Source organism: Danio rerio, chromosome 19, assembly GCF_049306965.1.
Source record: "Danio rerio strain Tuebingen ecotype United States chromosome 19, GRCz12tu, whole genome shotgun sequence".
NCBI classification, from domain to species: domain Eukaryota; kingdom Metazoa; phylum Chordata; class Actinopteri; order Cypriniformes; family Danionidae; genus Danio; species Danio rerio.
This window is the reverse complement of record NC_133194.1, coordinates 39,035,215-39,050,174: the sequence shown is the minus strand read 5'-3', so window position 1 is coordinate 39,050,174 and position 14,960 is coordinate 39,035,215. Positions and strand designations below refer to the sequence as shown.

At 34.5% G+C, this 14,960-nt stretch overlaps 1 protein-coding gene across 2 annotated transcripts in view; it reads left to right on the top strand.

Annotated features, from left to right (window-relative positions):
• Positions 1-14,960, top strand: part of csmd2 (CUB and Sushi multiple domains 2) — a 560,701-nt gene that overhangs the window by 81,732 nt on the left and 464,009 nt on the right. For both annotated transcript variants that reach the window (XM_688741.11, XM_073931822.1), the window contains exon 3: positions 4,768-4,880. In XM_688741.11, coding sequence (XP_693833.6) covers positions 4,768-4,880 — 113 coding nt within the window. The remainder of the gene's footprint in view (positions 1-4,767; positions 4,881-14,960) is intronic.

The window sequence follows — 14,960 nt, the reverse complement described above, 5'->3', positions numbered from 1 at the left end:
ACATTTAGCATCAAAAATAATTTTCTGTGTTTATTCGTGTTTACTTTAAAAAAGTTTGCATCACACCACTCAACAAATGAATTGATCTCTGAATAGTAGACAAAATAGTATTTTTTTTCAACAAACGTAAAATTACTGTATCATCAGAATATTTGAGAATAAAGTTCTGTGTGTGCTTACTTTAGCAGTCATTAGTGTATAACGTAAACAATATTTTAATTAAGACAGACTATTGTTTACTTTAACTGTCTGATTCCAAACACAAAGTCATTACTACTTATTATAATTTTAAGAATGATGTTATTTTTTCTAGTCTAAATATGCTCATATATATATATATATATATATATATATATATATATATATATATATATATATATATATAGGCTCAGGAAGTGGATTGGTCTGTCTGGTATAGTAGTTAACTGGTTTGGCTCTCATCTCGCTGACCGCTCTCAGTTTGTCTGTTTGGGTGCTCATAGATCTTGACTCTTCCCTTGCATCAGGGTGTTCTTCAGGGGTCTGTCCTTGGTCCACTGCTGTTAAGTATTTATTTGTTGCTTCTTGACCAGATTATGAGTAAATATGGCTTGGGGTACCACTGCTACGCTGATGACACTCAAATCTATGTTAGTGCTCGCCCTGATCTTAACACTGCTACGTCAATTTTATCTGCCTGTCTTTCAGAAATTAAATCTTGGATGAGTCAAAACTTTCTCAAATTAAACAGTTCCAAAACTGAGATCTTATTAATTGGCACCCCTACTAAGGTTAGCCAGTACAAGGATTTCACACTTTTGGTTGATAATATTCAACTGTCTCCTTCTACCCAAGTGCGTAACCTTGGGGTGCTCTTTAATGCACAGCTCAGTTTTAACTCCCACTTCAAACAATTAACAAAAACTGCCTTCCTTCATCTCCGCAATATTGCACGGATTAGACCATTTCTCACTGGACCAGAGGCTTATCCATGCCTTTATCACATCCCGTCTTGATTTTTGCAATTCACTTTTTGGGGGTTTACCTACGAGTTCTCTCAGAAGACTACAATATATACTAAATTCCGCTGCACGGGTTCTGACACACATCAACACTTCACCATATTACTCCTGTGCTAAATCAATTACACTGGCTTCCTATTAAAACACAAATTGATTTTAACTTTCAAAGCAGTGCATGGGGTAGCACCCGGTTACATCTGTGACCTGGTGACTCTTGCCACCCCAGCTTGCAATCTTCATTCTGCATCGGGACTTACCTTATATCAGCCATGCCGTAAGCTCAAGACCATGGGTGGGAGGGCTTTCTCATACAGTCCGCCTAAGCTGTGGAATGCATTCCCCATCAGCATTAGGAATGCTGCCTCTCTGGACTGTTTTAAGAAACTTCTTAAGACTCACCTTTTTAGCATTGCTTTTAACTAAGGATGACAATTTTGTTAACTTTTTATTGGTTCATATTTTTATTGTTTTATTGCATCTTTTATTTTGTGCTGTTTTGCTTGTAGCTCTTTGAGTTTAAGAAAAACGCATTACAAATAAAATGTAGTATTATTATTGTTATTATTATTATTATTATTATTATTATTATTTTGTTATTTATGTTTTTTTGTGATATTTCAAGTAACAAAAAATATTTTAGTTTGCATTTTCTTTACCTTTAATTCATAAATCCAAGTTTTTTTATTTTTTTATTTTTTAAGTCAAGTTAGCTTTCCACAGTAATTATTGTTCCAAAGCAGCTTAACAAAAAGGTGCAGATTATTACTATATTTTAGGCCTTGAAGTTAAATATTTTTACAACATTTAAGTCATTAAAGTTCAAAATCAAGCTCGGATAAGAAAAACAAAACAATACAGTACTATCATGTTAAACAGTGAACATTTAAAAACATTCGAAGCACAATTGGATTCCAGTCCGGCTTCAGTTCACCTCCATTAGTTTATCACTAACCCAGACATGTAAACCAGCTTGTCCACAGTGGGTGACCGTTCGGTGTGTTTAAGCTGATGGAGATGACAGCTCTGGGATCTGACTGAAAAGGCAAACTGGAACATGAGCGCTCAGAGCGATGCCTGTAGCTAAAGCTGCATCACACAGTTTAACATCATGCTCTTCCCACACCCTGGAGGACTATATGGGTCATAGTGGTGCTGTGGGGAAATGCCAGCACATTTATTCAGTTGTCGGGCTCACCTGGCAGCTGGAGACTCCGTTTTGCTTTAATCTGTTCGATAAAAAAATAGCCCTCAGGATGCATTTATACAATATACTCCACATTACTCCATTCTGATGCAGTTATTATTGTCTTTCTATAACAATATGGTGCTTTATTAAAAGATATGGGCATTGTACTTTTAGTTTGAAAGCAAATGAAGAGTTCAGATGCAAAAGCCTCTAAATGCCATCAGAAATTTTCTTCTAAAATGGTAATTTTTTTCTCCAGTGTTCTTATAAAAGCAAAATTAACTTACACTCAGGAGCCTGAGAAAAATGCTAGTTTTATAAGAACATTTCAAATGGCACTTAGAGGCTTTTGCATCTAAAATCTTCAAATGCTATTACTGTATGTATATAAGCTCAAGCAAGCATTATTGTATTAATTATGTGGATGGTTCAGTGGTAAGAGTTTGCAAGATAAAGGAAAAAAAAAAAAAAAAAAATATATATATATATATATATATATATATATATATATATATATATATATATATATATATAGGTCCATATTGGGACACAAAAGTAATTGGGATAATGAGGGAATAACACACACCTGGTCATGGAACATCTTGGAAGCCAATTGTCCAATTACTTTTGGACCTTTAACTAGTGGGAGGCACATATGCAAACTGTTGTAATTCCTACAGCTTTCACCTGATTTGGATGTAAATATCATCAAATTAAAGTGTACAGTCTGCAGTTAAAGCATATCTTGTTTGTTTCTTTATATATGTCCAAATCTAGTTTAAAGTTCTGGGAAATGTCATTTTTGTGCTCATTTTTGGTTCATGTATATGTAAATGTCTGGTATATTATATTATATTATATTATATTATATTATATTATATTATATTATATTATATTATATTATATTATATTATATTATATTATATTATATTATATTATATTGTGTTGTATTGTAATGTATTATATTGCATTATATTATATTATATGGTATATTATGGTTATGGTTTTATTTTTATTTTATTTTGGGTTTTTTCCTATTAATATAAAATATTTTTTTATATTTATGTTTATTTGATTTTAATAGAATAAATACTTTTATGCTTTTGGGAATTGCACAAAATATATCTACTTATAAAATCTAAAAAAATAAAATACTATTAAATAAGTTATGTAATGATTGTTTCATTAATATTTTCTTATATTATAAAAATTAATATTTTTTTTTCATTTTCCTTTCTTTCTTTCTTTCTTTTTTTTAGTAACACTACTTGAAGGTGGTGTTCATAACACTGTCATGAAACTTTTTAAAAATCATGACATGACACATGATGAATGTAAATGAACTTGAATGCATGCTTATGAAAACAGTTATTAAGTGTCATTTGCTCAGTTATATAATTTTAAATGCAAAGATGGCATTGCTTGTCATGACAACTTAACATTACAAAGACAACTTAAATTGTCATAAATCACACATACACGATTTTCATGAGGCATTATAATTGTTATGAATATTTTTCTGACAACTTTTTTGTGGAACAAACTGTAATAGTCATTAAAATGTCTTATTAAAAGTCTCATGACTTGTTAATATTTAATGACATTTTAATGACAATTTCAGCTCACCACTATAGTTATAGGTAAAATATATATATATATATATATATATATATATATATATATATATATATATATATATATATATATATATATATATATATATATATATATATTTAACGCTGTCATACAATTCATAACATTTATAATGGCTTGAGAATCACGCTTATGACAGATATATGAGAAGTTTTGATGTCTTGATAATGTCAAATTGGCACGACAAAGACAAACACAGGTTGTGATATATTTGTTTATGTCAAATTGTCATAACAACATCTTTGCATTTAAAATGTCATGAGCGAATGACACATAATGACAAAGCAAAAAAAACATTTACATTCATGACATTGAAGTAAAGTGTTACCCTTTCTTTAAATTGTCACCATTATTTATTTATTTTTTTAAATAATAATTGTTTAATCTCCACCATAAATTTGAATATGCATTGATACATTTAAGACATATAATACAGCCAGTGCAAACTTCATAAAAGCAGAGTACTGGCATCACTGGAAGTGTGAAGTATTTTTGCGAATCAATTAATAGACAGCATCCCACCATTAACCTGCATACTGCTTGAAAGCCGAGTTGATCGCTTCCACTGTAACCTCTGACCTGTGAAATAAGCACTTTTAGCTGCTCTATCGATTGTGATTTTGATAGGTCTGTAAAGCGTTTATTAGATACCATTCTGATGATTGGTGCATGAGCCATGGTGTCTCTGGTGGCCCGTAGTGAGCACAATAACCCTCACTTATCACCTGCGCTGTCCTAGTTAGCTTTTACACCACAGTAAACAGCTTTAAAAGCTTTTTATTTTCTGTTAAAGCTGGAAATTGAGATTTAGCAGTCTGTTTGGCACTCATACGTTCGCAGCTGCCAAGCTCCAGCGTTGGGTTTGTATAACAATCCTCTCGGCTAACATGAGCTTTGTTCTTTTTTCTCTTTTTTTATGCGTTTTAGGTTGACGGGGTTTCAACTTCCAGCCCCTATAGTGAGCACAGGCCCCAGACTCACATTATGGTTGCTGTCAGACTATGCCGTAAGTGGCCAGGGATTCAAAGCCGTGTACGAAGGTAAGAATCATGTATTAATCTTCTTTCTTTGTCTCCAGTCGGTTCACTAAAGGGAGCATGTTCAATCCCTCATCTTTCGGGCTAACCCTGTAATTATGTAAAGTGGACTCTTGCACTACTAGCATGTGTGGTATAAAAGTAGTCTTTTATCTCATTTTATGGGCTAATTTCATTAATATGCACGGTCGGTTTAGAGACTGGGAATCCATGCGCCGATTTCCTTCCTAGTTTCGTGCTCATATTTCTTTTGATTTGAGTGCTTTATGACCCAAAAAGCAGCAATATTAATGCTCGCTTCAGAGCGGCGGTGAAGAGAATGGATCTGCGCTAATTAGATTAATTATCTAATTGAGATTTTTAGACTGATGGCAGGTGAATCGAGGCCTCTGGGATCTTTCGTTCGTCTTGATGTGCACAATATTAATTGAAAATAATGTCTGATTCAGATTTGGGACATGACGCTGGTCTGTATAGATGTACTGTATGTTTTATCTTTATTAAGACTGTTACGAGCTTGTTTATTATGACTATTACTGGTTTATTTAAAGTTTATTAAAACTGGTCAGGTTTGTAAAAGAATATCTATGGCTGCAAATATCTTGGGGAAAAAAGTTACCATTTGCAAATGTTTTCTAGGTTTGCTCTGGTGTTTGTAGGGTTGTGTAAGATTTGGAAGATTTGATGATACTGATAACTCCTTGTATTTGGAATTTGTTGAACTGGACAGATTATTGGTCTAGATGCATATGGAAGATTTGATGGTACCGATAACTTGGAATCAGTTCACCAATATATAGGCTGATAAATATAAATTGTATATACATTACAAAAACAAAACAAACAAATATAGAACGCATCTTATTTTGTTTGAAAAAAAAAGGTTATAGCAGTCATATCAGTCAGTGTGACCATTCATAAAAGACTTTAGACCTGCACACATCATCATATGTCATCGTGATCTCTTGCTTCATATGAGACCGATGATCTCGACTGCTGTAGTTTTTCCAAATGCATTATTTTTTGGCATTTACCTTCAGCAAATCAAAGAATGCAACGAAATCATGCTATCATTAAGACATAATGTGGCAATAGGCTCGTAACTGTACTTTGCATTTACAGCATGGCCATATTCACCTAAACACATGAAAACAACATTATCATTAAACCAGACACTGTAAAAAGCTAATTTCCAGCTACTAGATATGTCTGACACGGTATTGTTGTGAGACTGCTATACATCAGTTATTATTATGGATTTTAGATAGCGAAATGTAGTGTTTTTAAATAATTTTTTAAAGCATTATGGTAAAACACATGAATGTAGTAAAACATACTGCTTGTTTGTTGTAAAATAATTGTAATAATGACAAAAAATACAAATTTGTGCATCTCATTACTTCCGTGTGCAGCCATGCTGTCGTTGTAGATGGTGTATTCTGGGAGATTTTTGTACCACTTAGTTTCGAGTGTGATTCTGAAAAATATAAGTTTCAAGGGGTTTCTAACCCTTCCCCTTAGCCCTACGCCTTTAAGCTAAAGAGAATTGGGAGACCCCTTCACGTAAACACGCAAAACAAGGGGTAGGGCTAAGGGGTAAAATTAGGATTGGGCCTTAAAGTCTTTATCCTAAAATTATTATTTTGTAATTATTTTATAGTTTAGCCAATACTTGTGTATGATGCACTTGACTGCAAGATGTTTACCTCCCTTTGTCAGTCAAGTGGAAGAGCAAAGTTTTTTCACGATAGTGAAAATGTTGTTTTTGACAGCTTGGAATAAATGTCTGAAGTAAAGTTAGCCTTTTGCTATCAGAAAGTTGTTTTTGTTAGCAGAAAGTTGCTCTGCAGTAGAGGTATGCATATTCAAAGGCAAAGTTTTGTCAGAAAAGTTGTTTCAATTTGACACTCAAGGTAAACATACTTAGATTCTCTATTGACTCTATTGTTTAATTAAAAAAACAATGTTAGGAAAATCCAGGACACCATAGATGGGTTTTCCTTTAACAAGGTTTTTAAATTCTAAAATACTATAAGTAGTTCCAGTGTTAATGGCAGAAAACTGCAAGTTCAAACCACCAAGCTGCAGTTTTAAAGTCCTGTTTTTATGGTTTCACAGTCCATAAAAAGTGTACCAATCAATGGAAAAGATCAGTAATGTTCCAGTCAGTTATAAATGTTTTTATCAGACTGATAACAATAAACATTCATAAATAAGCATTTATTAGCCAATGTTTATAATGTAATACAAGTAAAACATATTTTAAAATAATACTATAACAATATCTATGTGGACTTTATCTCAGAGTTCATTTTCATTGACCAAGGACCCCCCAGAGGCTGTCTGAGTGACTTGTGAAGCAATCTGTCAACGATGGTTGTGTTCAGTGTCACATTATGGGTGTGAAAATGCGATACCAATGACCTCTACAATAACAGCCTGGAGTGTAAAACTCTTCAACATATATTAAAGAGTACTTTGTGAAAACCCAAAGTTAATAATAGTAAGGAGTGATTGTCATGACTATATACACAACGTCATTCATCTAACAAATGTTGGGGTTTGCCATCATGATGGCTTTGACAGCTGATGCTAATATGTCATTAGTTTTAGGTTATGAATTAGTGTATATTCTTTTTTAACAACAAATTGGATAAAATAGTGTAGTTTATTTAAAGAATTCATGGATTGCAATGGATTTCTTGGAATGATATGCTCACCCACAGGCAATTAATTACCTGTTTATTGATCAAACATGGAATTGAGTTGCATGTTTGCATTGGCAGATAGAAGATAGTAAAAGAACCCTCGTACTGATTGGTGTTGTATCAGACAAACATGATAACTGCCAGAGCAGGTTAAGAAGACTGGAGCGTCCCGAGCCCTGAGCGATGACCTACACCACTATGGACAGGCCTTATCTTCTCCGTACGGATCAGAGTAATTCAGTCTGGCACCATAATTATGTGCCACTTCTTGTCACATGACCTTCTGGGGGTCTGCTGAAAAACTGTACAGGAACCGAATTAAAGAGTGATGTATGTATCACATGCCCCTGGCCTGACTTTCAGTAAAGACAGCGGAATAATGAGAAGCCCAGAGCTCTTATCAATAGCCCACGGCAAGACACTCAGCAGAATAGTGATTTCCTTTGTTGCTGTCCTTCACATCAGTGTTAAGCCATGCTCATCAAGAATACCAAATTAACAATTCTTTGTTATCCTAATGATACTGTACAGTATACGCATGGTGAATATACTCATCGGAAAGTTATTAAATACAATTAAGTAGTAGGGTTGTCAAAAGTTTTGACTTCGGTACCAATCACATGCTCAACAGATATGACTGTGAAGGTCATCAGTTTACCACTCTTCACCGCTGTTCACTGCTCACCAAGCAATGACCTTTATAGCCAATCACAGTTATGTCTGTTGAGCATGTGAACACAAAGGCCAATCAGCAATGCTGGTGGAAAATAGCTGTACAGATTGGTACCAAAGTGGATGCAGCTACAACCCTTTTTTGTAGTACCAGGTTGGACTCATAGCATCACATAACTGCTGCTTATTTGTCAACTCTACATACATGATGCAAATCTCCTGTTCCAGCACATCCAAAGGTACTTTACTAGATAAAAGTCTGGTGATTCTGGAAGCCATTTGGGTTCAGTGTCATGTTTAGGAATCAAGTTTAAGATGCTTTAAGCTTTGTAGGCACTTTATCCTGCTCGACTTATCCATCAAAAGGACATGGTCAACAAACTGTGCGGGTAGAGTGTGTTTTTTAAATTAGGTTCTGTTGGTATTAAGGGGGTAAACGTGTGCACAGAAAATATACCCTACTCCAGGGGTACTTAATCCTGTTCCTGGAGATCTACCTTCCTACAGAGTTCAGCTCCAACTCTGATCAAACACAAATAAACCAACTAAGTAGTATCTGAAGGAGCACTTGGTTATTAAAGGCATGTGTATTTGATTAAGGTTGCAGCTGAAGGGGCACTGCAGGAAGGTAGATCTCCAAGACAGAACAGGATTGGGCACCCCTGCCCTAGCATGGGCAGGTATAAGATTCTGATGGTATGATAACCTTGGATAAAAATATCACGTTTTCATGGTATTGTGATTGCTGCTCTAAATTATATTCGTTTTAAACGTCTGGGTAAAAAACTATTTTTTCCCCCTTTAAACGCAACATAATTGTTTAAAATTGCGGCATAAATAATATAATTGCGGCATACCTTAAAACAGTTATCCTGCCATGCCTATGCCCTACACCAGGGATCACCAAACTTGTTCCTGGAGGTCTAGTGTCCTGCAGATTTTAGCTCCAACCCTAATCAAACACACATGAACAAGCTAATCAAGGTCTTACTAGGTATACTTGAAACACCCAGGCAGGTGTGTTGAGGCAAGTTGGAGCTGAACCCTGCAGGGCACCGGACTTCTAGGAACGAGGTTGGTGACCACTGCCCTACACCATTATACCACAACCAATAAACTGAACCATTGATAAAATGCAGGTTGGTCCATGCTTTCATTTTAATCTCAAAATTCACAAAAAAACCCAAATTCTGACAATACTATCCAAATCATGGAGAAGAATTTGAGACTCATCAGACCAAGCAGTTTTTTTTTCCTAGTCTGGTAAATTTTAACCTCAGATAATCATGCCGTTAGCTGATAGGAGTGTCAACAGAGTGCTTTTCTGATGCTGTAGCTCATCTGCTTCAAGGCTTGACATGTTGTTGAGAGGTTCTACGACACACTAGTTATTTGAGGTACCGTTCAAGGACACTTTCAGTGGACCCATTGTGATGGTCAATTTGAACTTGATCATATCTAAAAGTGGTTGTACATGGTGCACATTCAGTACCATGTAAAAAGATCTTGTCCATGCACAAATCATGAGTGAATTTATGTGCAAATCATTCATACACAGTGATATACAACATGATTTTAGGACCTGGTGACAAAAACATGGGAATTGATTTTATTGCTTTCAATTTCAAAACAATAAACATAGAACAAAATATACATATAGATAAAAAAAATATAAATTTAAAATAATAATAGTAAACAGACACATACATATTGGTTTTATTATGCATATATAATGTTGGACTCTGTCTCTCAATTATTGGCATGACTTGTCAAATATTACACAAAGAATACAATTTTAATACATATATTAATACAATTGTAAATACGTAATACGATTATTAATGCAAAAACACACACTAATTTAGTTTTAAGATATGCATACGCACACAAATAAGAAAAAAATAAACTAATATAACATCTCATTCTCTCTCTATTAGTTTCCTCTCATGCCATACTAGCCATGACCATACAAGTATCAGTGATTTCCACCAACTTCTTTCAATGATAAACAATCATAAATAAAGTCATACTACAACAGTAATCGCATTGTTTATGCATGCCTTAATTGCCCAAATGAAGTTAGCTGATGCTATGCCATTGGCTGATTAGAAATTGCTGTTAATGAGTTGGACAGGTGTAGTGAGAAAAAGCAAATGCTGAGGTGATAGAATCTGGAGGATGTGATATAAGCTGCCTGGGACGACACACTCATCAATGTAACATTCTTCAGTTTTATTATATACATTAATCATAGCTCAGTAGTTGTTGCACTTTTTGTATTGACAGACCATTTCCTCTTAGGAAGGTGGCAAAATGAGTTCAGTATGTTCGTGATTTAGTGTATACCCGGGTCTAGGTGTGCAATTTTCCTTCTCAACAAAAAAAAAAAGGAGAAAAAACTAATTTCAGCCATGCTCTCCGCTCTTTTTGAGGGGGTGGAGAAGGATAATGGTTATAAATGAGGGCTCTGCGTCTTCATTTTGCATCTGGATTCTTCCCCTTTATCCTCTCTGAAAAAAAAGGCCCCCGGTGTGATGGTGAAACATTAGGGGCATTATGAGCAGTGCTATCAATTAACGCTCTCAATCAAGCCCCAATGCAGCTGCCACTCTCCGTTAAGGGATCCACACGTTTCATGAGCCTTGCATTTATTTATTTTTTTCTCTGCAAGCTCTGGTGAAAACCCATCTTGAACTAAAGAAGAGCAATCTAGCTCTGTAATGAAAGTCTGTATGAAAGAGAGAAACAATCTCCCTCACAGCTGGCTGAATAGATGACACAAAATGAGTAAAAATCCTGAATGGCATTAAGCTACTTGAGGTTTATTTAATGTATGTATGTGTGTATTTGCTAATGTACATTATATATAACGTTGCGTTGCAATGCAATACAGCTTTTATTTTCTGTGCATTAGAATATATCCTGTTTGAGGAAGGCAGAAATTTAAAATGAAATGATCACTTATTCTTTTAAATACACTGAACATACACCTGATTTACTTAATAAGTTTTAAATGGTTGCAAATTATTTATATGAGCTGAATTTAAATTAAATTTGAATTTGAAATTGAATTTAAATTCAGCCTATATAAATTGTTTGCAACCATGCATTGTTTGCAGTTTAAGTACAATTGTAAAATAAGTAAAAACATTTATATATATATATATATATATATATATATATATATATATATATATATATATATATATATATATATATATATATATATATATGTATATATATATGTATGTATATCTTTTACACTGAATGATCTTTTCTTTACGTAACACGTTTGTGGAATATTACTGTAGACGCATTAAAGTAAAATTTTGTCAAATAAACTGTATGCCAAAATAAATAATTTGGATGACTTGGATGAAGGAATTAGGTTATCTTATTCGTTTTTGGAAATTTAGGTGGATTGAACATAAAACAATTAAGTAAAAAAACTCAAGAATCGTGTTATTTCAGCTTTTTTTAAATAAGTATATAATTACATTCTTAGTGGTGAAGCAGTGGCGCATTAGGTAGTGCTGTCGCCTCACAGCAAGAAGATCGCTGGGTGGCTGGTTCGAGCCTCGGTTCAGTTGGCGTTTCTGTGTGGAGTTTGCATGTTCTTCCTGCCTTTCGTGTGGGTTTTCTCCGGGTGGTCCGGTTCCCCCACAGTCCAAAGACATGCGGTACAGGTGAATTGGGTAGGCTAAATTGTCCGTAGTATATGCGTTTCAGTGTGAATGTGTGTGTGGACGTTTCCCAGAGATGGGTTGCGGCTGGAAGGGCATCCGCTGCGTAACCCCGGATTAATAAAGGGACTAAGCCGACAAGAAAATGAATGGAAGAATGAATATATTCTTGGTATATTCTAGTATATATATATATATATATATATATATATATATATATATATATATATATATATATATATATATATATATATATATATATATATATTATTAATGATTATCAATTAGCATCAAATTAATTATACATAGTTTTAATGTACAAGTATTTGATGCATTTTAATAGGGCTGGGCGATTTGGCCTAAAATCTAAGTCATATCATCAATCAATCATTTATTAAAAACATTAAAGTTGAACAACTGAAATTAAATCACACGTTGCCTAAAACCAACAGTTACTGTTTTGGAAACAAATTATTTTCAGTGTTTTTCATATTTAAAAGTAGCAAATAAGCAGTTTCTCTTCCAAATAAAATAACTCGTATATCCTGTAAATAATATTTTAAACAGTACATTTATTGCATCTTCCGTAAGCAAATATTTTAATGTAAATAATAATTTTAATTTAATGAAAAATATGGCATCTCTGGCACAGCTTCCAATCATCGTCACTGTAGTGCAAAGTAAGGCACAAGAATAGGTCCATCGTCCTACTTGACCAGAGATCAGATGTGTCTGCAAACCCTTGACTCCACAGATGGTAGGGAAAGTAACTGAAAAAATTTACCTGGAAAAATTAGATCGATTATAGGTTCTGAATGTCGATTTTGATTAATTAATCAATTAATCGCCCAGACCTAAATTTTAAAACAGTTAACAAAAAACAAATTAATGAATCAAAAACATAAACTGCCAAAAACTAACAAAAAGTTTTGATCTAATTTTCTAAAAAGGAAGTTCGAAGTAGATTTGTGCAATTACACAAAGCCCAAGATGATTTATTTTTCTTTTTTTTACAAATACATTTTGATAATTTATATTGCTGACCAGCCCTACTTGTTAACACAAAAAAGGTCCTCAAACAACTGTGCAATTATTCTATCTCAGCATGAGTTTGATTGCTTCTCAATAATACTTGTTTTTAATGCATTTCCATATCAAGACTTCCAGGAAAACGAATGGCCTGCTTTAACCCGATTAACTGGAACAGTACGCAGAAGAACAAAGACAAAAAAACAATGTCAAGATAAGATATGGACATGAAAGGTTTGTACAAAATGAGCGCCAGATTTTTGTAAGAAACCATAACCGGATACTAATTATGGTCATTTTTTTTAATTCATTTTCTACTGCTTGCAACTTGGCTCCATTACTTATGAGTCTGTTACAAACCAGTGATTTAAGCAACCTTTGAATAATTCTCAAGTTTTGCTTGGAGATTTTTCACATTAAACAGCAGAACCTTTAATCAGCTTTAATCAGCATCGCCACTAACGCCAGTGTTTAATCAGCAAACTCACTTTACAATGACCATTATTACAGCTTCCCTGGGAATAAAGCAGAAACACTGCAGAGCTAAGCAAGGGTTTGTGTCGAGAAAGGTGTTTTGGGAGGAATATAGTGGCCTGTTTTTTCCTCCTTTGGTTCACAGCCAAGCAAATCCACGTAATTTAATGTTTAGCAAGACACACCACTAATTAATAGCATTATTCTGAAAGTCACTGTGAATGGACCACTTAACTAAAACGCATCACTATGATGAATGTACTTGCTGGTGTTCTCCACCCGGAGCTGGTAAAAAGAACAGGCTCACGCTTTAAATCCTGCGAACACACACACGAACAACACACATTTCACAGTGATATACACTCAACACCTGCGCACAGAAGCACACACACACACACACACGCTCTATTTCTCATCAAGCTCCATACCTCATCGTAATTCAGCTTCCATTCCTTCTCACCTCCCTGACAGGACTGAGATCATATCCTCCATGAGAGAGTTTAACAGGGGCTTACATGAAAGAGCCGTTTCAGCACTCTTCTCGCACACACACGCACACACACACATCTCTGCAGGAGGGAGTGGACTTGTTAAAGAGACCCCCTGCTTTTCTAATCGATATTTTCGCTGAATCAGAGAGAGTGTGGTCGTGCCCTCTGTGAAAGAACGCCGCTCTGTGTTGTCCTCTAAAAGCACACGTGTAGCGCAGTCGTAACTCTCTTAAGTGGATTGGTGAGAGGTGTGAGATTAAATGTGTATAGGAGCTGATGGGAACGCAGGATTTTGATCACCGTATTGAGCGATCACCTAAACACATTCACCGCCTTGACTAGAAAACTCCAGTTTAGTATATTAACCCATGCTTATTAGTTGTATTTGGCTTGAAAGGGCACAACACAGGATTCTGGTGCATAGCCACTTGTTTCTAGTTGCCTAGTTTTCTTTTACAGTGGGGAAAGTAAGTATTGAACATGTCATGTTTTTTTTCCTGGGAATAGTATTTCTAAAGGAGCTGTTGACATGGAATTGAACCAGATTGTGGTAACAACCCAAACAATACAAACATAAAAATAAATCAAAATCAAAAACAATATCACAAAAATTAGTTATGTGTAATAACAAAAAATTAAGCGATTTTAATACTTTATATAAAAGGCTTTTTTGGTTGACGGCATATTAGAAACACCTCTTATATGGGGAATAAAGACACATGAATGCCTCAGGTTTGAGTTTTTCACAGTAAAAACTTGATGTTTTATGGGTCTCTTCTACATCTAAGCAGTACTTTGTATTCTCTATTGGATCCAAGTCAGGTGAATGGCTTGGCCATTCCACAGCTTGATTTTCTTTCTCTGAAAGCATTTGAGAGTTTCCTGGGCTGTGTTTGGAATTATTGTCTTTCTGAAATGTCCACCGTGGTTTCATCTTCATCATCCTAATAATATATATTAGGGTTCAACCTTAAGGATTTTTTCATTTTGTATTAGTAGTTTATTTTTTTTACGGCTGCCACTGTC